General features: G+C 39.3%; 1 protein-coding gene across 1 annotated transcript in view; it reads right to left on the reverse strand.

The window, feature by feature from the left end:
- Window positions 1–6750: 6750 nt before the first annotated feature.
- Window positions 6751–24891, reverse strand: part of LOC139220776 (cadherin-7-like) — an 82947-nt gene continuing 64806 nt past the window's right edge. The window contains exons 9-11 of the mRNA XM_070852611.1: window positions 19322–19439; window positions 15574–15822; window positions 6751–8569 (exon numbers count right to left, since the gene is read on the reverse strand). Of these exons, the coding sequence (XP_070708712.1) occupies window positions 8055–8569; window positions 15574–15822; window positions 19322–19439 (882 nt within the window). The 3' untranslated portion in view covers window positions 6751–8054. The remainder of the gene's footprint in view (window positions 8570–15573; window positions 15823–19321; window positions 19440–24891) is intronic.

Genomic DNA, 24891 nt, shown 5'->3' on the forward strand with positions numbered 1-24891 from the left:
CGATGAATATTTTCATTAATCATGTCAGACAAACACACCATGGTCAGCGGAGAGAGAGAGAGAGAGAGAGAGAGAGAGAGAGAGAGAGAGAGAGAGAGAGAGAGAGAGAGAGAGGGAGATGCCCAAATATCAGAGATCCAAATATCAGCTCAATGAAGTCTAATAAATTCAAATACTGTAGTGGTACTAAAATACACAGAAGTGGTGTTAAACCTTTGTTGATGGGTTGTAATAGTCCCATTGATAGATGATTTATTAGTCATCCTGATTTAAATGTATAATTCAGCTTAAGATGACTAAGAAAACCCCCCAAACACCTACAGTAAATTTTGCTGTTTGTTTAAATATGCATGTTTCTATCCACAGTTTCCAGAGTCTTTTGAGATTTAATTAGCCCCAAAGCCCCTCCTGACGGCAGATGTAAGCCTATGGAAACACTCCTCTCCACCGAGGCTGTTGTAGCATGTAACTATTTTCTGTGTCTACATGATAAACAAACACTTATGCCACCCACATATTCAGTGCTATATCAAGCCAGGCTTGGCTAATGATGATAAACCTATGTAAAAGTACAAAGTGATGCTAATTAGGCCTATGTCGATTATGGCTCATTAATGCTGATGTTGCCCTGACATGTTTTTGCCAATCATCACTAGAGAGGGCTCCAGTGCATCATTTTCTAATTACTTTAATTCATCATTGTACTTATACACCAGGAGGCTTGGCGGCCACATGTTTGAATGAATGAATGAATTGAATGAAAGCCGGGGTGGTTTTTGTGGAGAGTGGACTGTCCACTCGCACCAAAAGATTTTCTTTCAACTTTTCCTTTCAATGATGATGTAACAAGCTTGTATTTTCTTCTAGGGTGAGATTTCAAAGCGCAAAATGTAAAAAGTAAGAGGAAAAAGTGGGAAAATGCAAGAAAAACTAAAAATGGTTTTCCTAGGATTAAACACAATCTAAGATGTAACAGTCCTTGACCCAAGAAATAAATTAGAAATAGTATAACACATCGCTTAAACAACAGTATGCCCATATGTAAAGAAAAATATGCACATAAATTTGTATGATGTCGAAAACTTTGCCTCTAGCAAGAGTCAATTTTGAATGACTTGAATTGTTCTCACAAATATGTTGTTGTTTCTGACCTTTTAAAAGACAAGCAGACTGACGGCCTTTGAAAGCTGAACAGACTGCTCATCCTGGTGATCATATTTCATATTTTCTCCTGTAAAATAATCTTCCACTGGCTACTTTATAACTCTGGGACATTTTATTGGATGCTGATGTATCAATGACAGATCTACCTTCAGTTATTTTCCAGTTATTATACTACATTTCTCTTTTTTTTTTTACACCCTATTACCCTAATCTTGCCACTTTGACCTACTTTCCACTCCCTGCGTTCCCCAGGCACTCAAGGAGCAAGCTGTTGCACTCCTGCTCACACACATACCTCTCAAGAGAATTATTTATATTGCCCAGGTCTGGGACCAGTCTAATTTGTGTGAAACTATAGAGTACACAAACCTCAGGTCTGACATTTCTCTTGCTGAAGGCGAGGCGAACTGTGAGCGCTGCTGAGAGAGACAGAGAATAAAACATGCTGCTGCAACGGCCTTTGATCTTCCTTTCCCCCCTTTTCTCTTTTTCAAAGGACCAGTGAGGAGTCGTCCAGCTGATGCCTGAGCAGGGGCCCTATTTCTCTGCCACCAACAGACACTCCGGGATGGGCAGCGGATTATTTATTTTTATTTTTTGTTCTGTGTGTGAGTAAGGAATCGAAGACAAATTTCCTTTGGAGTTTTGTTTCATGCTGAGTAATCGCAGACATAAATATTCACCCGCATGAATAAATATGTGAGGACTTAGTCCCCAGTTGGCTTAGAGTTAAGCTTACATTTCAACTCATTTCTTAGCTGCTGTGCAAGAGAGGAGGGCAACTTATACTTGAAGTAAATGCCTCAAACACCAGCAGAAAGATATAGCTAAAGCACAGTTTTCACCTTAATGTACATAATGAATTCTTCTCGTAATTTACTGCCAACACATAAAAATAACTCTTGTTAGGTTTATGGTTGTTGAGTTAATGCATTATATTCTGGCAGAAGCCCAAACATCACACATCCTGTAAATCATGTCTTTCTTAAAGTTTAAAACTACAAAAACACAATATCAAAGAAATGATGCTATTAAACATCAATAATGAAAGTACTAACATTGTTATCCACAGAACAGTACAAATAGCAGAGAATAATTGGATGATAAATGATCTCAGACACCTGTTTTGCACGTGGCGCCAAAAGACTACAGCAGAGAATGATTTCTTTAACAGGCAGAGGTCAAACTCTATTAGCAATGGTCCAGCGGACAATCTGAGGAAAAGCATGTTCCTCATCTTGCAGAGGCTCTCTGAAAATGGGCACCTCTTTGTCAGGGCAATTTGTTGATGATGCATGGTTATGATAAGAATTGAGTGAAGTGTCTGTGGCTGCCCAGGGCCTCCAGAGCCAAGGCGCCAGGGCCAACATGAGTAATCAACTGAGGTCCAGATTGAACCCCTGATAACCGAGGGTCCCTGATTGCTCGTAAGTACCCCCAGGCGGCAGGTATTTAGGACACTCTGTGCTGATTTTGATTGACAGCTGGTCAATCAAAATCAATATCTGGTCACAGCCCACTATTAGTGCAGTTTACATCAGGTGTCTGTGTTTGAGCCACTGTCCAAAAAGATACTGAAAGAAATCTCATGAACTCCATGTGATCTACATCTCATATCACTAAAATCAGTACTGATAGCACATTGGAGTATGGAAGTTTTAAAGCGAGACTATCTAACTTTTCCTGAGCAGCCACAGTGGCTGCAAGTCACAATTATGGAATACTGTTAAATGCTAAACTACTGTTCAGATGCTAAAGTGTTGACACAGTAGCACAAGTGGAGCTTCAGCATGTCAGCAAGTTTTAAAGTGAGATTATGTTACTTTTTCTGAATCACAGCATCTGCAACTTCATGTAATAGTTGTAGGTTTATGCCAAATACTAAACTACTGTTTAACGTTTGGCTAACGTGGTTAATGTACTTAAACATTTTTAGATTTTATTTGTAAAGCACAAAACGAGAGTTAACAGGTGTTATACAATAAAACCATTAATGAAAATAAAAAATAAAATGAGAAACAAACAAAAAGCAGAATAAAGACATTAAAAACGGTACAGATAACAACAATATAAAGGCATTGAAATGTACAAAAGGCAAAATACACCTGGTGGTTCCAGAGAGCGGGAGCTGCAACTGCAAAAGCTTGATCACCCTTAGTGTTTTGACTTTGGGACAGCCAGAAGGCCTTAACCAGAAAACCTCAGGGGTGTCAGTGATCCCACTGTAGCCAGAGGACACAATACTTCAGAAATGTCAAGTGGGACCAGGCAGCCTCAAGCAGTGCTTTATAGGTGACTGAGAGAAGTTTAAAATCAATACTGTAGTCAATGTAAAATGACCAACACAAGTGTAATGTGTGCCTCATGCGCCTCATGGTGGGTAACAGTGCACTGCAGTAATCAAGATGTGAGAGCACAAAAACATGAATGATCTTTACCAGATCTTGAAAGCATAATGCTGATTTGATTTTTAGCAATGTTTCTTAAATGAAAGAAACAGGGTTAGACTACTATCTTTACATGCAACTCAAAGTTCAAGTGTTGGTCAAATGTACACTCCGAGACATTTTCTTTGACATTTGCTGCTAATGGACCGATATTTTGTGTATTTTATCAGAGATGTTCTCAGGTGCTATAAAAAGGACTTCTGTTTTGTCAGGGTTAAGCTGGAGGAAATTATATGCCATCCAGTCCTTGATAGCAGTTAAGTAGCCTTGCAAGATAGAGAACTTACGGAGTTCACGTGGTTTGAGAGAGACGTTCAGCTGTGCATTGTCCACGTAACGCACTCACACTTAAAATGACTTATCAGAAGCCAAGGGGAAGTGTGTATAGGGAGATCAGAATTAGGAGCAGATGGATTAGATGAGACGTAACCATCAGTGTAATCATGGACACAGATTAGAGTGTAGAGCTTTAAAAGTGAGACTATAGAACTTTTGTTGAATCGTGGCCACTGCAGCTACAAGTGAGAGTTATTAGATAACGTTTGATGCTAAACTACTGTTCAAGTTCAAGTGGAGTTTCAGAACTACATACAAGTTTCAAAGTGAGACTATGTAATGTTTGCCCATCATGGCATCGTCAACCACCACAACACCATTTTTATGCAGATGATATGATGTTGTATATTTCTTTTAATCTTTATGATTTTTAATAATCGATTCTCCGTGACTGCACTCATGATATTAAGCAATTGATTGAAAACTTTCTGCAGTTTCATTATGGCAAAACTGAGGTATTAATAAATACATTTATTTTCATTATTCATTAATATTTTATCGTAACATGACTATTGATCAGCAATCAGTTTATCAGTTTATTACTCATCAATTTTTAACTATTTGACAAAAAATGCATTATTCCTTCTCTCAAATGTCACACAGTCCCACATTAAATTATAATAATATAGAAATGTATTGAGCATTTGATCCTTTCTCAGGTTTCTCAGGTTTTGTACATTTAAGTCTCTTGCAAAGTGTTAAGAAGTGATTGCATGGTCTAACTTCAGCTGATTATAAATGTTCTATAATTCCACTTCAAGAGTTTTTCCATCAAATGATTTCCACAAAAACCCTTCTATTTGCTATGTCGAGCTCTTACAAGTGATCTTTTGAATATGCCATGCAAGTGGCCATCATGTAAGGTTATCCTGTGAATTTGTAAGAAGTAGTTGTGAGAAGAACACTCTTCACCTCTCTTCCTGTAGGTTTGTGTGAACTGCATCATAATGAGCGCACACAGTGACCTTGGTTACTCCTGACTCACACTTAAAATCATCTCAGATGTTTTGTTTTTCCAGGTTCAAAGCTTTGGAAACTATGTCAATACCTGTAAGGAGACGACATATTTACCAAGCATAGATTCATAACAAGTTCATTGCAATCTCTTGCATCACTGTGAATTATTCTGTCAGTTGTATTCATGAACCTCTGAGTGCTGTTGAAATGCAGCGACAGCTAAAAGATGCTAGTCGGTTACTTTTAAATACAAATCTTCATTGTTGTGGGTCATCAATTGAGCTGACAACAATTAAGATTTAAAAATGACAAAATGGAAGAACCAATATTATTTGATTCTGAATTTGATGTGTACACTTTTCAATATCCTGCACCTGTTTCCCACTAGTTATAGTAACATACCCGAGAGACCATCACTCCGAAAAGTAAATTGTAGTATCACTTAGGTATCATTAACTTATTATATAAAACATGATTTTTTTCCAGTAGCCTAAAATGAAGGGTTTGAAGGTGTTGCACTGGACCCAACACATCGGGGGGGGGGGGGGGGGGGGGAGATGTGAAGAGGTGTTTATATTCTGTATTTACACATACATTACACATGGTACATCTTTTAAAGGCTTATTCAAATGTTTATTGAGACAAAATTTTGAAATAAGCATGTTTTTAGGCCAAAATAAGGCAATTGAAACAACATTTTGTATCTTGTAGGGAGAAAACATTTACAGAGAATACAATGTCATGGTTAAATGAATTTAGAAAAAAAATTGAATATAGCGAAACTTTTACAGACTTTTGTAACTGATATAGCTATAGTTATAAGACACAGAGGACAAGTCTTGGGTGCTTTCTGCAGGATTTGAAGGATTTTGATAATAATTTTAGAATTTACAGGCTGTTGTTGTTGTAACTGCTGTAACTACCACTGAGGGCATCAGTGAGATGTTTTGGTTGTTTGCGGGAATTTGGGGAATTTCAACAAGGAGGACTTTACATTCTGCAATTACACATTAATTACATTATTAGGCTTATTCAAATATGCTTGGAGCCAATATTCTTACATTGAGCTGCTTATTGGCCATAAGGGGTTTGAATCAATATTTAACATCCTGTAGGAAGATCAGATTTACAGAAAATATGACTTAGCTGTTAAATTGATATAAGGAATGCAATATATATATATATATATATATATATATATATATATATATGCAAGAAAATATTGTAGAACTTTTGTGGTGATTAGTGATACATTTCTAAGGGAAGGTATTTCTAAAATCCTGGCTGAGGTGCTGGGTCTAGTTAAAAAAATCGATTGGGTCAAATGAAGATAGTGTTTTTCATAACATACATGGATGCTATGTACACGTTCCTTTGCCAGGCATCACATGAGATGCAGTATTTGAACACACTTTTAATGGAGCTTTCTTCGATTGCATGACGCAGGCCTGGCTAACTTGCAAAAGGCTCCTGAGATGGCCGACGGTGATCCTCGCAGTCATCGCACACGCCTCTGTGGAGAATCAGTGCTTTGTCTCGAGCAGGTCTTTCAACTACAAAAGCCTCATCAAAAAGAGATGAAAAAAAATCTTATCCCCTCTTCAACCCTTCCACTGGTTCCTTGAGCTTCCCAAAAGCACAGAGTGAGGCATATTTTTTAGCATTTGTTATTATTGTAAGATGCTGGTTGTAGTTTATTATTATATAACCTCATTTTATTTACTTACTTCTCCGTGTTTAGACGGTCTGAATGAATTCCCTTCAGTCTGTTAAGGAACTGAATGTCAATTTTATTTTCAGCAAAAAGATAAAAACATCATTTGCACAATTCTGCCTCTTCAAAATAAATATTAATACATATCGGTTGTACACGTTGACACCCATTTGTAACATAATTTGTTTAAGCTGGGAAAAAAATTGGCACAATGTGGCGCATGATTAATATCATACAGTGTGTCCTTTCACCATAAACAAACCATGGACATTACTGATTTCATTTCTGAATGACAATATATGCTGGACTCTGCAAACTACAGAAGCAAAATTCACTTACTTACAAACTGCAACTCCACCCAGTTATGAACCGTACTTTTAGAAACAAAATCTTTTTTCTAGAGTTAGGGTGGCATGAATCTCTATCAAACACAACAAGGACTGATCCCTCGGCAAAGCTTTCTCATGTAGCAGATGTTCTCAGGCCCACCCCCCATGCCTCGTACAAAAGCAGAACAACTGAAGTTTATAGCTCAGAAATCATACATTTGACTTGGAAATAAAAAGGCGGAGGAAAAAACAGACTTAGACAAACACTACATTGCAACATCTGCAAAATGTATTGTTAGGAGAATAAGAGAAACCGTATGCTTTCCTGTTTCACCCAGTGGAGACATCAAACTGACGAGAGAGTCATTCTTTTTATCACTTGCACAACCTATGTCTTCACATCACTTCCTTAGCACATTGACTACTTGTTTATACTGTATGTGTGCAGTTGCACTTTTCATATAGTGTTGAGAGGTATGACAAGTATGACAGAGTTGAATAATGTGGCTCTGTATTTAAATGTTTATGAAAAACAACTTCATCACCCTGCTCCCCATGCCCACTTAAAAAAAAAAAAGAGGAAAAACATAGAAATTGTTGTCAAATTTCATATGAACAGTCAAGTGACTACTGATTAGCCGCCAGGGACGTAGCATTTCATGAGAAACACTGATGTTTTTTTAGCACAAAGATAGCAAAGGAATGCATCAAAGCAAGATTGCTGGGTGCGTGCCCATCGCTGGAATGAAAGGACAGGTGCCTCCCCATAAAAATGCTCCAACATGTATGGATTCTGCAGTCAATCGTTGGACTGGAGTCCAAAATCTGGAACCTTTAATGTCTTTTGCACACAAGGTTTCCTCCATAGTCAAGCGACTTTTGAAGTCTGTGTCAAAACTCACCATGGCACGCTTTTGAAAATCCATACAAGGAGGTAAACAAACTGAAAACCTTTGAAGTCAAAGTGTTTTTCCTCTCAATCTCTCTTGTGTTGTCTTTGAATCTTTTCCTCCAATGCACTAAGGCAGACAAAATCATTTTCTCTGACAATAAATTACTCTTATTTTTTTTTAAAGTCCAAGAAATGTTAAGAGAGACATTAAGGGGCTATGAGAAGACACTGGTGCCGTCGCTGTTGCCGTACAGGTCGGCCAGCTTTTTGAAGCGTGGTCCCCAGTTGCTGAGATAGTCATAGTTTTGATCTGAGTCTGTACTTAGTGACTCCAGTGAGCTTAGTGACTCTGCTACAGAGCCACTGCCCTCAAAAGCATATGTCTGCAGAGAGTCATACGGCGGAGCTGATGGATCCACATCAGCATCCTTAAGTCGCTCCCAAATGAACTCTCGAAACACCACGTTGTCCGGCAGCGATTTATAGGACGGACGAGTAGTGGATGGGTAATGAAAGAAGGTAGGAGTATCTGGTGTGACATCTCGCCGCACATTGGGGTCTCTGATGACATTAAGGTTGCGTAGGGTTACCATGTCGAAGGCCTCCGTGTCCTCCTCTCCCCCACCCTCGTCGTCGTAACGTACGATGTTCTCTCTGATGTCCCTCTCCTCCTCAAGAATCAGAGGTTCCTTTCTCCTTCGACGCATTGTCACAATTAGCAGAACCATCACTGCAGAGAAAGGGAGAGATGTCTGAGTCAGTATTGACAGTACAGTACAAGCAGCGAAAGCAGTTTGCTAAAAGCAACAGATGAATAAAGTTATGAATAAATGGTTGAGAAAGATGCTAAAGGTGATGAATAAACATTGCCCACCCTTTACATGCACTCATTCTAAATCAAACCGTTATCTTTTCCTAAACCTTAACAAGTAGTTTTGGTTCCTAAACCTAACCAAGTAGTTAGGTAGCAATGATTGTGCCAATGTCACAGCGTTATAGCGTCATACAGACACTGAAGGCTTGTCAGGATTTGAGGACCTTGGAATCAGAACCATTTAGAGTGAAGGAGCAGCACAAACAGTTGCTGAGCATCTAATATTGCCACTGAAGGGCATCTTGTGCATCAGTAACAGTCACAGAGGGGCGTGACAGTTTGAAAAATAATTGATTAACAGTTGAAATACTTTGCTACTAGATAAAAGTATTCCTACAGGAGAAATGGTTGCCACATGTGCAGCTTCAGTCTCTCCTAAAGGTAATGTTACAAATGCAAACTCAAAGCAGCTAAACACTGACAGGTCAGTTGTTACTGCAGGCCCACAAGATCCACTTTTATTTAATTAACAGTGTTAAATAACAACCTGTTTAAAGCATGTTCAAATTAACACAAGTGAAACATGCTGTGTGGTGTCAGTGAAGCGGTAATTAAGTTCATCTGGCAGGGCTGTGGGGGGACATCTGACAGAAAAGGTTGGGAACTACAGCACCATGAATCCAATCAGTCTACAAAACTAAACCTGCAAAGTAACATATAGTGCACCTCTGTGGTTTCCACCACCTACATTTTGCTTTAAGACTTGTACAAAACTCCACCAAACAGGAATCTGTGGCCCTCTGAGATCTTACCAGAAGCCCTCCTCCATCCCTTGCTCCCTCTCCCATACATTATTGCTGAAAATAACTCTACGCCCAAGCAAACTGGCAAATGTCTAATGATCCTCTATCCATCAATGTCAAGCTGGTGCCAGTGAAATATCGTTCCGTGGGCCCATATTTCTTTTCCTTACCGAGCTACAGCAGGGAGCAGAGAAAGAAGTCCAGGAACCAAATTCAAACACCACTTCACACCTTCTAATAAGGGAGCAAATGGAAGAGATGGAATGGAGGAAAGTGTCACATGGAAAGGCTGCAGGAGATGAATGGGTAGCTCTCTGTTGGATATTTGGTGAGTGCTGGTACCCTACAACAGAAGCAGTATGGCAACTCAACAGTTTTTGTGAATTACTTGGAATGGTCCCTCCAGTCTAATAACTACTACTAATATCCATTACACTCTTAGTGCTTTAAGACAGGGGGCCAAACATTTCTGTTTCCTCTGATTTTAGTCGACTTGAGTCATTCTAAATTCTATTCGATCCAGTAGGGCCCCTCCAAAGTGAATTACAAAGTGGCACATTGAAATAGAATATTCTCAGTGCTTTCCAGCAAAGCTCTTTAGGGTTTAATGCCTAGAAGGCAGTCACAATGCGTCACAGCCTGGAAGCGAGCCAACATCCAATCACGTCCTACTAGGATGAGCAGGTGGATGGGCAAGCATACAAATAGTCAGTCTGTGTCAGGTACCAAGGGTCCTGTAAGAAACGATTCCCAGACCAGACTGTTTAGCAAACAGACACCCGTGTTGCTAAAAGAGCCCCCCTCTTCATAACACACGTAAGGATGATTTACACTAAATGAAAAACAGAGATCAATTGATATTACAAAGGTTTTTGCTGTAATTGAATTGTTTAAATGATCTACCCTGCACAATCGATAACGAACAAGGTGAGTTTTCTGTACTGCCCTTTTCTTACCAGCATGCATCATTAAATGCGCTTTGTCATTAAAGTATTTTTTTTTTCCATGTGCTGTCTGATTCTGGTGAACCCGACTGATTAGTCACTCATTTTGTCACCCACACACTCCCCATGTCTCCGTACTGCAGTGCGGTTTCCAAGAGAAATATCAATCAGCAACTGTGACACTGTCTGAAATGAAAGGAGGCTTTTTATGTTATACTAAGCCCTGGAAGGAAGATCATGTTTGTAATAGTCCTGAAAACCTCTTTCCTCAACTAGTTTCTTACTAAAAGCAATGCAACATTTTCTGCAAAACTTTGAACAGTTTTGGTTACATTATTTGGTTTTAAGAAATATTTCTTTTTCTTCTCTGAGCTCTTCTCACTGCTCGGACTCAGTTGCTAAAAGTTGGTGTCAACTAATTCATCCACCGATCCGGATTTGAATCAAACTGTAATGACAGTTGTTGGGTTCTTCCTCATGCTGAGTTTTTCACTGATAAACTCTGAATGAACAGTACTTAAATATATTTGATTTTTTCCAAACTCAGCTCAACTTTGATCTTTGCTTATTTAGTCACAACTATTTAATGTTGTATGGAACACCAAGTTTTCAGGGGCTTTAAAGCACTCAGACTTTCCTTTGGTCGAACCCTCAGCTTGACTCAATAGATGACCGATGACCTCACTTAGAAAAAAAAAAAGCATAACGTATCAATATATAACATCAATATCAATTCATAAACAGACTGTGTTCAGTCAGTTGTTTTAGTGAGGACAGTCAGAGCTGTATGTCTGACTGGACAGAGCAGGCTGACAGTTCAGGTTCTGATCAAAAGACTGTTTTGATGGGAGATTAATTAACTAGCTGCTAAGTATCTGCTGAACATATAAAAACAGCATGGGATGTTTTCCATAGCCAACTTGTACATAAAGCTGGACATATTATCTTAACATGCAGCGCATAGCATTGATAGAAATTATGGAATTTTTCTAAGGAAAAATAATAATTTTGCATGTTTCCTTAAATATACAGAGAAATAAACACATAAAAAAAAAAAAAACAACATAAAAAAAAAAACACGCACATTTTCCAAGTTCAATCCTGTTCCCATTGTTCATTTACCAGTCAATCCAGTCGAATATTATTTAAGGCAACCATTTTCTCATAGCAGGTTAGTGTCATAGTAGCAATCAGAGCAGAATCATAGTAGGAGGTGTGTGTTTAATCGACATAAACAGTGCTCGACAGCTCCATATCAGTCTGTAGTTGCTCACCCATGTCCACTTTCAAGTATTCCAATCACATCTGAAAGATTTTATTTAAATGTCTCTCATAGCTGTACCCACACATTTAGTTTCATTTTGAAAATAAATAAATAAATACAGATGCATTGACAGTCATTTCAGTGGTTTTAAGCTGGATATTTCTTTTTTATTTTTTGTTTATCAATCAGTTTTTAATCATGTATTTTAAAAATCTCTGCTTAGTTTCAACGCTCTGAACTGACTCACAGAACATCCCTTTGTCTAAAACACTCAGGAGCTTCTGCAGCTGTTATGATGTTACGATTATTCTCTCACTTCAAGTTGCTTTTGTCTAACTAACAGTCCAAATCTCAATAATTTTCAGTTTACAATGATATCAAATGGAGAGAAACAGGAAGAAGAGGAGAATCTGGAACCAGGAAGTGTTTGGCTTATTTTACTTCATAAGTTACTTTTTTTCAATTAACTGATTGCTGATTGGCAATCATTTTAGCTTTAGTTAATCCTATTTTGAAATTGCTATAATAAAAATGAATAGAGGTGTCTAGACACATAAAGAGGTATCGTGTTTCCTCATCGGTATGACAGATATCATCTCTCCTGCATGGATGACACTGCAACGAGTGAATTCTGCATCAAAAGTTCATGAATATTATAGAAAAAACAGAATCGACAAACACAAAACCTCCATTTTATTGGCTAAAACTGTTACATGTGACTCTTCATCAGCTCTGGTGTATGTTTGCTGCATGCTTCAAATAGTTTTTATGACTTCTTTGTTGTTGCTGCTGTCATCTGTCACACTGTTAACTGTGTATCTGTCCACATTATGTGCTTGTGCTTCTTCACTGTCTTATTTAAAAAAAAATTTCTATGTATCCTTTTGCAAGCTGTTAGCATTTTTCTCCTCTCTCCCCCACAAGAGTGAAGTGTCTTTTTAGCTTTTGCCAGGCTGTCATTATGAAGACAAATCTGCTCTTAATTGACTTGCTCAGTTAAAAAAGGGGCTGATTTCCTTTTCTTCTTTGTTTTATTATTAGCGTGTGAACTGGTGTTTTAATCATAGCAAATAATTATCAGGTTTTAAACAGGCAAATCTGAGGAGGCCATTCTCGGCAGACAGACAGACAGACAGCAGACAGATGGCTAAAGACAGTAAAATAAGAGACAGATGAATGGACATGAAGATTTATAGAATGAGTCTGATATGCAATACTCGGACAGAAATAACTGTCCACAGATTTGCAGTGATATGTAATGCCCTAATTGGCCCTCTGGAGGATTGAGCAATAACTGACCTGTGCTGGGGAAAAAACCCATAACAAGATAATGATCATCTCAGTAGTTTGGATGTTTCATCCAAAAGTGACTGTATCATTAAAAAAAGCTTTTAAATGACATTTACAAAAAACATTGTTGCGCCCAGGCATTTTCAGGAATATTACTGCAAGGAGTAAAGGACAAGCTCAGTAATTAAATCTAAAAATATCAACCTATGATTAATGACCACTTAGCTTATGAGTATGTAGAGGCAAAGCTAATGCGCATACAGCTCTGTGTGGTTTAAAGGCGGTCAGGTGGAAAGTGCACACTCTGAATCTGTCTGGGGCTGTTGTGATCGAGGTTCTCAGACACAACTGATGAATCCTAAGACGAGTATAGGAGTGGCACTCTGAGGAGCTCTCCCTGCGCAGCATGCATTGTAGTTATTAGACACAATCATCACGGCAGATAACTAGAATCAGTGTGTTGCTGGTAGGAGTGTGTGTTCCTCTCACCTGATGAGAAAGAGAGAGATTGATGGTGGAAAGGAGGGGGGGGGGCAGATTTAAGACTGACAGCACCTGAGGATGACAGCAGCGAGACGCGGCTCGGATCTTATTCCGGCTCGGGTCTCATCCAAAACAATGCAATCACATGCAATCACAGCCTCAGTTGCTACCTAGGAGATTGAAAGAGGTCTTGATGGAAGACCATCAAGGAAGATCAAAATAAAGGATTGGGCAGAGTGGTCGCGCATGGGCTGTTAATGGAAGGGATGAAGGAGGGGCTCTGAGAGGGGGAGACAATATGCATAAAGAGGAAACCGAGAAAAGAAGGAAAGAGGCTGATCCAATTGAGCAAAACAGACTGATGGGGACAGCTGAGGACACACACACACACACACACACGGACACACTCATACATAGACACAGACAAGGCATCTTGGAGGTATATTAAACTGGAGGCCATTAGTTCTAAGCCTGTGGCCTGAGGCCATGCTGTGCAGAATAGAGCCAGCTTTCATTAGCAATGCTGGGCTCAGGGTTGTGTGGCCACGTATTTCCCCCTGTTGCTCTTTTGAAGTTTTCATTTATCACAAAAAGTATTCTGTCGCAATATAAAGGCAAACTTCAAGGGGACGAGAATACAAAGCAAAGTTTGACCCCATCAAGGCATTCATGTCAGTTATTGTGTATGCCATTTAGATCCTCCTAAGCTTTCAATGAAGATCACCAAAGCGTTAAACTATGACTCTGCCCTGATGTGGTAACGCTTTGTCTGAGGCTTTTATGAGGAATTATGCAGCCAGGAGGTGATGGCTCAGTGCTGCAATATCTCTAAGGTTATGATAATGAGTTCTCATTTACAAGTGTCTTTACTAACATCTGAACATATAGTGTTACACTAAAAAACAGAAGCAGAGGAGCGCTTGCCCTTGAAATGCAACATTTCATACATCACTTATCTCTATGACCTTAATGAAATATCATAATTAAGTTTATAAAATACATGAAAACATGTCTTGGGGAAGCCACCATGAGAGCTCCTTTAAAAGGAAAATGATCTAAAACTTGAAATCTCATCACTGACTCAGGCTGCCTTCAGGCATTGCTTTCTCTCAATGGAAATGCACATCATTTCACTTTACCTTTTAGCATAGAGAGCTCAAAGGCAGGAGGAGCAGTATGACACAAATGACACATAATCATAACTGGCAACAGAAGTTTTTTTTTTTAAAAAGCTGCTGGAGATTTTAGTGTAATGGATAAATTCTTTGAAAATGAGTAAAATCAGAGGTTTATATACGTGTCCAATTGAGGGAACATTTTCATATTACACGCTGACAGTATATGTTAAATATACGGTAAAGCCATCACAGCCAATGCATCTTTTGGACAAATAATCATGGTGTGTTACATTTCTCGAAGTTTAGACAAACAAATTTCAAGCCAAGGTAACAGCCTTCGGCCACCACAGTTCTTGACTCTGTTCAGAAAACAACATACAGAATGAACTTTACAATCTGATGGGTCCAGCTGAAAACTGGAAAACACGAAAACTCCAAAATTCCCCCAGTACCAAGCATACCGACTCCACTTAATTGATCCTTTTGGCAGGGTTTCAGTGGCATCTTACTTGTAAACATCCCGGCTGCTATTTTGAGCTGGGTGACCTAGGTCACATGTATTTACCAAAGAGGAAATATGAGGGGAAGATAACTCCCCCAGGTTTGACATGAGCAAAACCTTACGATGCAACTCTTTTTCAGCAACGCTCCTCTCACACATTCAGCTGTCTGAAGAATTCAAAATAGCGAAGATGAGTCTGAAAGGGTCGTAACAACTGAGGTAGGGAGTGTTTTGTAGTGCAAGACTGTATGTCTGCATCACCTGCACTTATATCTGAATTTAAATCTGAACTGCAAAGGTTGTTATCTTCCACATGCTCTCACTACAACCAAATGGGACAAAGCCTGTGAGCTCATTCTGGCAGACAACTCGAACGTGATGCTATGCCAGACAATAAAACACTCATGGGGGTAATTTTTCCTGCATACTGAATACTTTCAATAGTTTGAGTCTATTTAGCAGATGGTGGTTGCTACAAGGAGTTAGGTATCTGACGAGCTGTTATACAGATCTTACCCAGAAGCGTGATGATGCAGCCTAATATAGCCAGAAGGGCGCCGGTGCTCAGGCCAGTCGCAGTGTAAGCCACGGCTCCGCAAGACAGGGCCACACCGTCAGAGTCACACTCACACACACGCACTGAGAGTGTGTTTGTGCTGCTGAGGGCAGGACTGCCACTGTCCACAATCAACACAGGCAGCCGGTACACGGGTTGCTCCCGCCTCCTGAAACCACCACGCTTTGTCAGTACGGACGCTGTGTTGTCTGCAAAATAGAGTAAACACATATATCAGTCAGACTTGTGAGAAAAAGCCATGAAAACTGCATTTAATGTGCATATTTATGGCTTCAAAACAATGAGCTGCATATATATATATATATATGACAAACAGGAGGCTTATCGATTTTGTAATGATTGCTGTGCTTTGGCTGTGCAGTTTGTAATTTTACAGTATTAAAAGCAGGAATACCAACAGATGGTGTCATTAACACAATTCATTACTTGACACACTGTGGCATCTCTCCCCCTGATCTTGACCACCTGTTGGCTAATAACAGCTTTGATCTGATGGCAAAATCTTATATGAAATCTCAGCGTATGAGAGTGAAATAGGCAGCCAGAGGAGAACAATATGCCATTACACCAACTAAAAAAAGCCATTTCGTGACAACTATTTCAGTAGATTGAAATGCACTTTCAAATTGAGCAGTCACGATTGAAATGTAGATTTCACCTCAAAGGACAGCTCCTGTGTTTTCTGAGCTATTTTTCTAAGGTATTCAGATTGCTCTCTGCTTTCCTCTCAGTCTTAGAAAAAAGTAAAAATGAATATAGAGATCGGCTCTCATGTAATACATTAGTCAAATCAGCAAAATGTTCTCATGAGAAGAAAAACACACAGTTGATTGGTAACAACTGTGATGGGTTGAAAGGCCCTGGCCCTAAATATGAAACTTCTGTGAGCAGCAGGGCAGAAAACACACCCAAGTAAAAATAAGGTGCAAAGACATTAAGATGGTATGTAAATAAGAAAGTATGGTATGTGACCACCTGAAAGTTAGCCGCATGTCACTGCTAGATAATTCATCCCAAAACCATGGGCTGCTTCAACATCCTCTACTCTTTTGGTTTCCACAAAATAGTGGAATCTGGCTGCAGGAATCCAGCCTCAAGAACAGTAGTGAGGTCAGGCGCTGACGTTGGGTGATAAGGTTGGTCTCTAAGCCTGCGCTCAAGTTCATCGCAAACATGTTGGAAAAGACAGAGGTCAGAGCTCAGGTCAGACAAATTCTGCCATAGCAAACTGGGGAATCCATTTCTTTTTGGAGCTGGTTTTGTGTATGGGAGCAGGGTCATGTTAAAACAAGACCCAGTATCCACAGGGATTACGCTCCAATTGGACGAAGTAGTTTAGTCTTTATGTAGTAAAGTGGAAAGTAGCAGTATGGAGGTCGAGGTGGTGGATAGGTGTGTGGTCCATCCAACTTTTATTGCGGGAGACTGGAGTTCGGGTCCCATGGATGCCTTGCAATTACCCTTATCCTCTAACTCGAGCACCAATCCTTCCCTAACTTCAACCAAATGTTTTTGTCGTCTAACCTTAAAGGCCCTGAAAACTAGTTTTCTGAGTTAGCCTCTGTCACCCCGTAAGGAGAGAGTTCCTACATGAAGGCACTATATTCTAAAAAAGTTAGAGCATTTTTTGATTATTTTACATTAACAGTCGGTACCACAGTGGTGCGGTGGTTACCACTGTTGCCTCACAAGGTTCCAGGTCAAATCCGATGGCCGACTGGTTTGTGGTTTGAACCTTGAACCTTTCTGAGTGGAGCATGCATGTTCACCCCGTGCTTTCGTGGGTTATCTCCTGGTACTCCGACTTCCTCCCACCATCCAAAGACAGGTTAGGTTAATTCGTGACTCTAAATTGCCTGTGAGCTACTGTATGTGTTGGCCCTGTGATTGGCTGGAGACCAGTCCAGGGTGAACCCCGCCTCTCGCCCAAAGTCAGCTAGGATTGGCTCCGGCTCCCCCACGACCCTGACGGATAAGCTGTATAGATAATGGATGGATGGATGTTTATTTTTCCATTGTTGCTTATTTAATCGAAATATACAATGTTCTAGAGAAATGCTTAAGATTTAAAGCCAAACCTATTTCCTGTCTTGCTGAGAGTTAGATACGAAGATTGACACCACTCTCATATCTGTTCTTTGGACAATTGGACATTATGGTGAGTGTCTGCAGAATTGTTTACATTCATGTCTGATGACAGTGTTGATACACATGTTTAACATATTGAAACCAAGGTAATCACTGTATGTTCATGCAGAGCCCTTGTTCAACAAAGAAAAAAAGAATAAAAAATACCGGCTAAGTTGCTCGCAATCTGCTGAGGTTACCTGAACTTCCCTCCTCTGAAATGTAACATGGCACCCTTAGCTGAGCTCAGACAGGTATGATGAAAACACTCAACACAGGGCATCAGCTGTGCAAGTTTTTTAAAGCAGTGGGGTTCATGTAAGTAACTGATGATGAAATGAGGTACACTTCTCATGTGTCTTTAAAACTATATGCAAATGAACACTTACGTTTTCTATGAGAAGAGGCTGATTTTGTTCATCCGCCCACTGTCTAGCATGTAGGTGGTGAGCAAATCATCAGTATAAAGCCAGTATTCAGCGTGTGTGTGTTAAGGTTAAAGTTATGCTGTGGTCTAGTACAAAGAGACCCTGCACTAAGCAGAGCAAGGCTGTGGCATAGCGGATCGTGGCACATATTGAATTATCTCAGATGTGTTCCTGTAGGAGCAGAAAGTTTGTTTTCGCATTCAGTTTTGATGAACAATTACAGAAAAGGGTAGTGAGGGCATTGTCATAGCAGAATTATGGTTTCATTTGGCACGGCTGGGCATGCCGGCAGGCACCAGTTACTCTGTACTTCTTCTCCTGAGTCAGATTGCAGAGTAGATTGTGCCCAGATGGAGGGCAGATATAGAGAGCTGGAGTGAGCAGATATAGAGAGCTGGAGTGAGCAATGGCCAAAGTGTCAATTGCATTGCTGCAAGGCTCAATTCGAAGGAAGTAAGCAGCAAATAGACCATACCTAACCTGACCAACACCTTTTATAGACTATGAAGGCCACTGGCAATGTTCTCAAGGGAGTTTTGATTTAGGAGCTGCATGCAACAGGATTCATCAGACAACAGGAGCTTTAATAAGGACCTAGACACTCATTTTAACTATCCCAGTTCATCAAGTTAAAAAATGACCTTTTAAGACCATGTAGAAAGCACTTTTAATACTTCAAATGTTTCACTAACATACTGCCCAAACAATGAAAGTATGTAGGAGAGCCAGAAGGGACGATAAGACCTAGATTTAGTTATTATTATTTCATATTTTTCAGTGGTTCCCAGCAGTTTTAATCTATCGTGATATTCAAATTCACAATTTTTCAGGTCTGTATGAAAACAATATTGATATCAAAACAATTTGGCTTACACTGCCCATTAAAAGATCACTTCCTCATTTTGTGTGAAAATGTATTCAAATGTTTGTCTGATGCTAATATGAGCAAGTTTGAAAGGAATCTTTTAATGCCCAGTCTTTTTTGGGGGGAACTGAATTCAACGCATTTCAAGAGGTATTAAGACCAGCAGATAGCGTCAGATAACGATAACAAACAGTTTTAACCACAGATAACAGTAAAACCAGGTAGCTTGAAGGCAATGATGAGGAATTACAAAGATGGTGGTCAAACCTTTGTTATCTCGCAGAGTAAAGTTGAGGTTGCCAGCAACTGGTGCGGCCAGGGCGAAATAAAAGCGGTGACCGCTCAGAGGTTCGTCCTTATCCACCGCGCTGATGGTCTGGATCACCTGAGGACAACAAAGGAAAGAAACACCAAAGAGACAAACAGAGACACTGAAGATTAGTTACCTTGCTGATCTTTATCCAATTCACTGGCTGATTAGGTGTTAACTCAGGCTGGAAATTGTTTAATTTGTGCATGCAGTAAGAACTACAGGATCAGTTTAAGGAGAGCATTATTGTCAAGCCTTTGTATATGCATCACATTTCACTCGGTCATGGATTTATATACAAGGGGGCATAAATCTTTCTTAAAAGGCCAAGCAACGATGTGAGTGAACTGGAGAAATCAACTTGATTCTGATTGATGGAAAAGATTTGTTTTATAATGTTTGGCTGTGGTTTTGTGTCATTTATCTCTTGATGTACAGTAAGTGCTTATTTGGCAAGAGCTTGGCACCCTCTTTGGGATGAAGTAAGTTTTCTTTTGAGAAGTGATGTCTCCAAAGCAAAAAGCTCTACCAAATGCTAGTGATGTCTGATTGCAGTAAACTTTTAGTGATCTGCTTTGTTTTTTTCCTCAATTTTAGCGAAATAAATTATATTTTGTAGTTACACATTTCTTTTGGACAAGAGGCATACATCACGTAAAACTAAAGAAAAAGTATTTTACAAACAATGTAAACCTGAAATATTTTTGGAGCCCAATAGTCATATAAACACAACAAAAATCATATAATTTGAAGTCTTGCTCAGCTGTGTGGTGGGCAGCACAAAGGATTTTGGGTAATGGATCCTTTTTTGTGGTTTTTTATTAGCCTTTTCTGGCAAGTTAACTTAAAAGTATTTCCTATACACTTCAATTTGGCCCCACCTCCAGTAATCAGAGTGAAGTTTGTCATTTTGCGCATTCAATGGTTTTATTGAATAATTATTTCCAATATTATCAGTATCACCTTGGATTTACCTCATTAGTGAAACCAAAAACAAGTCTAAGTCATACTGATGTGATAGCTTCAGCAAATACACAGTGAAAAAACAATCACAATTTTTCATTGTTTTGTTTAAGTTTGTTAAAATTGTTAAAAATTGTTTGCCATTAATGCACATTTCTAGCGACCCCACAGGCTATGAATTTACTTCCTCTAAAACTAAACCAATTAAATCAGAGAGTAGAATGAAGTCACCTTTTAACGTCAGTCTGGTTCTGCTGTGAACAAGTTAGTTGTTCCATCACAACTAGCTTTGCAATAAAATATTACGGCACAAAATGTGCTCTAACAGACGGCTGAAAAGCCCATTAAAAGGTTAATAAACATACATTCCTCATACTATAATATCTAAAGCACAGACCACAATATAATAAATAATTTCAGGTCAGTCCACTGGATGTTGTTACCCCAACGCTGTTAAAAAAATCCTATTTCATTATTACAAGTATGAAAATGACTCATGATAAGTGCGGCTCTTGCTTGAGGCAATGCAAGACAAGCATTCATATTTGTGAGTAAAACAAGCGAATGCTATTTGTTTCAGCCCACTTTATTTTGCCTCTGAACCCAAGACGAAAGAAAATCTTACTCGCTTTATTATATAGCAGCACTGACAACTATAAATAATGCAGGAAATCAAATTACCGAATAAACCAATTTATTTACACCCACTAGCATGCGCTGTAATGATTTTTTTATTCAAACAAACTCGGTATCTTGGTAATCAAGTTATCTCTTTTCAGCAAAAAATGTAAAACAACTAAACTCTAAGCTTTAATTTCAGTGCCTTCTGTGCAGCAGCACTTTTCTGCAGCGAGAAAAAAAGGAAAAATCTCACTCAGTACATGCTGTACAGGAGAAGCATATCACACACAAACATGCCATATGGACGACAAATGATAGCCACCACGACGGCCATCAAAGTGGGTGTTACTGCAGCAGTGTCCTTATAAATTTAGATCAAGCCTCTTGGAGCCTTTGTAGGCAATCTAGAAACTCAACCCTGTGACAACTCACACCCGTGGACGCGATCCAAGAGATTCTTAAAAGCAATTCACACTAAATTATCACATCTCCAAGCCCCAAACAGCTCTGTGTCTAACATCAAGACAAAAACAAAATTTAAAAAAAAAATGTAAATGAAAAAAAAGCCAATGATCCATCAGTGCTGAGGCATGGATTATCAGTTGTCAGCTGTGATTAAATGCTGCTGGTTACAAGCTGTCAGGTATTAGGGGTTAGTGTAGGTGGTAAACGACATCCTGCCAATTATTAAAACTGGCAGGCGGGGTGAAATTTCATGAATATTTTACTCTGTTTCTAAACAAAATTAAAATAGTTGCTCTTTCATCATCTTAAGTAATCACAAAGTATGCTACCTCTTTTTTTAACTTGCTATTGCAGCGCAAGGGGAATTTATATGGGAGGCAGAAATGCAAAAAGGTTATCTTCTCTATTTCAAGAACATTTGGGATATCTAAAGAGACAGAAGTGATGTTTGTGTCAGCACCAGATCAGTGACGGGTAGCAACAACTGAGCATCTAAACATGCAGAGTATGCATGCTCGGCTGCATATCATGAAAGCTGCCATTGATTCTGAGATCATAATATTTCACAAGCCTCTCACTCTGTTATGGAAATTTCCCATCTGATAGAAACCTTTCTTTGTGGTTCTTACACCGACACCTCCTATACACAATTTGAACCCTTTGATGGCTTTGGATATTGCAGATGGATTCGGAGCTTATCTCCAGGAAGGTTTCCATTCCTCACTGCTGAGGGAAAGGACTGTAAATCATCCTTAAATCAAGCACTTTGTAATGTATAATGCCTTTCATTAGTGTGGCTCTGATGCAAGGCGTTCCAGAGAACCTTTGGTGGGGAATTCTCTAATGGGTTGAGTAGCAGAGAGGAGGAGAGAGGCATGGGTGTAGGCATAAATTCTCACTGAAAGACGGCAGCTACAGACTGGTGCCTGTCGCAAGGCAAGACCGAGGAGGCCTATGAATCACAGAATTAAAGGTTTTTTTGAGTTTACACATGGCTGCGCGTCAGATCAAAAAGGATATAAAAGGACAAAGGTGGCTCCATTTGTCGCTTCATCGGAGGAGTAGGAGAATGTGCAAACAGAGGCAGGCTTGCACACACACATATCGACTCGTACCTGTACGACAAAAACTGGAACTTGAGGATATTAATGATATTAATTAATGAATGGCATTCAATTTTCAGGTTTAATCCTACAAATAAGGACAAACAGTACAGGCAACAGTACATTTTCAACCTGTAACCTCTGGATTTTTATTGTAGATACTGATATTGACATTTGAGAGTTTAAAAAGTCAGATACTGAGCTAATAGCATTATCTTTAACAACCAGGGCTGGTACCTTCTGGTCTGTTTGCCTGTTTATGTTGCAATACTGTTAGTGGAGGACTGGCACTGGAATGAAGGGAGCGACGGATATGAGGAAGTGCATGTTGATAGTGTTGATACTGGGAAATGTAGGGTCTATTGTTTTTGAAGCTTGACCAGTACTAGGGACTAAAAGTCAGGATATCTTTGACTTTGACCATTTTGTATATTTTGTATCTATCAGTCTCTGGATGATCCTACAACTTTATGTGACTTTTTTTTTTTTTTTTTAAACTTCAACCAAGGTTACAGAGCTTCTAGTGTCTCATTTAAAGGTGTTTCACCTCGCTGTCAACAACCAACATGTAAAATAAAGTGACAATGTGTCTTTTAATTAAGTGATGACGGTGCGGTATTGTCAGCCTGACAAACAGTTTCTGATTAATCTAATTAGCACTCTAATAATAACTTAAAACTTTAAAACTGGAAATGTACAGCATCTGTACCACCATCGAGTTTTGAAGTCATGAGGTGACAGACGTGATTCTCCTCAGTTTATTCTCTGTTGAGATATTTTCAGGTGAAAACAGAGAAAAATCTACCTTTCTAACCTATACTTGATTTAATTTTGTTTTTTAACACAAATGCAGTACCAAATAAAATGAGTACATATCATTGAAAAAACATTCAAGTATCAAAATCTAGCAATAAAAAAGATTACATTTGGAACATTGTGTTAAATGAAAAAAAAACATAGACTGATTGTAACAAGTCTACAAGTGGCCACCATGATGTCACCCAGTGGTTTGTGGACTGTCGTTTTGGCACCTTGGTGTTGGAGCCAACATTCATTCTGTGCCTCTGATTGTTTAGGTTTAGGCGTGACCCTCGCTGATTAGCTAGTCACAAGGTAGTCCTGCCTTAAAGCTTACAAAATGAACATCGCACTGTATTGAAGAAGACTTGAAACTAGCATCTGAGACCATAATCTCACCAGGAAAGTGTTTAGTGAGTTAATAAATTAATTCATTTCATAATCATTTCTCATAGACTTCCATGCAATAAGACTTCTTGTTAGAGCCAGTGGCATCACTCCCTGCTGGCAATTAGAAACAACGAGGGTTTAAGGCACTTCTGTATTGGCTTCACTTATCAGACCCAGAGCCTATGTCCACCTCCTTTATACATTAACTATATAACTATATGCTATGGGAAAACTATTTAAAAAATAATATATATATTACATATATACTATGGTGCTATTGCAGCAAAATCAAAGGTATTACACTGATATCAAACTTTTTCAAACGATGCCCAGCGCTACAGATGAGCTTCCACCACTATCAAAGGACACTTCTGTCTTTAATCCAAAGCCAAATATTGAGTCTGTATTTTTTCATTGAAGAGTTCAGACTTGTGATTTGGATGCACATTTCTCCAGACACCAGACCACCTGGCTAATAACAGTTTAGTCAGTACTTACAGTAATTCCATAGATAAAATCCTGCCAACTAAAATGCATCTGTTCTCACCTGTGTGCAGTTCAAACAATCAAGATTTAGCACTCTCAAACATCTGAAGCATGTCAGCAAACTATGATGACCATAATTCACTGCACCTCTGCCACAAAGCATCTGTGCTCCTTTATCTGAGCCGACTCGCACTGTGACTGGAGAGACGGTAAGAAATGTGGCCTCTATAATGAGGAAAGTAATGTCAGCTAATGTAGCATGGCTAGAAGGAGCGACTTTGGTGTGTGAAAAAACCAGAGAGATAATGAGCTTGAATAGCACTTTCCACTCTTTGACCCCAGCAGAGTAAACACTGCGCTGCATTTTAAAATCTCCTTCTTTCTTTAAAAAGACTACTTATATTGTCTTGAAAGTGTAAGTCTCAAGTAGTCAGCCAGATGAGTAAAATCAGATTAGATCAAGCCAGACACTTGAAAGTTGAACTAAGAGTATAAATAAGCATTGCATCAAATGGGTGGCACTCGTTGCCATGGCGATGAGACAGCTGTCACCAGGGGTTGTGTTGATGAAGGAAGTGGTGGTCCTGCGGTTTTCACACCCCTCACTCTGTGCTGCTCTGCCGCGACTTCCTAAGACATCAGTGCACCCAAACATCACCCACATGTGACACCCACAGATCAGCAGCACCCGCTCGAACATC

The sequence above is a fragment of the Pempheris klunzingeri genome, chromosome 21 (genome assembly GCF_042242105.1).
Source record: "Pempheris klunzingeri isolate RE-2024b chromosome 21, fPemKlu1.hap1, whole genome shotgun sequence".
In the NCBI taxonomy this organism is placed as follows: Eukaryota; Metazoa; Chordata; class Actinopteri; order Acropomatiformes; family Pempheridae; genus Pempheris; species Pempheris klunzingeri.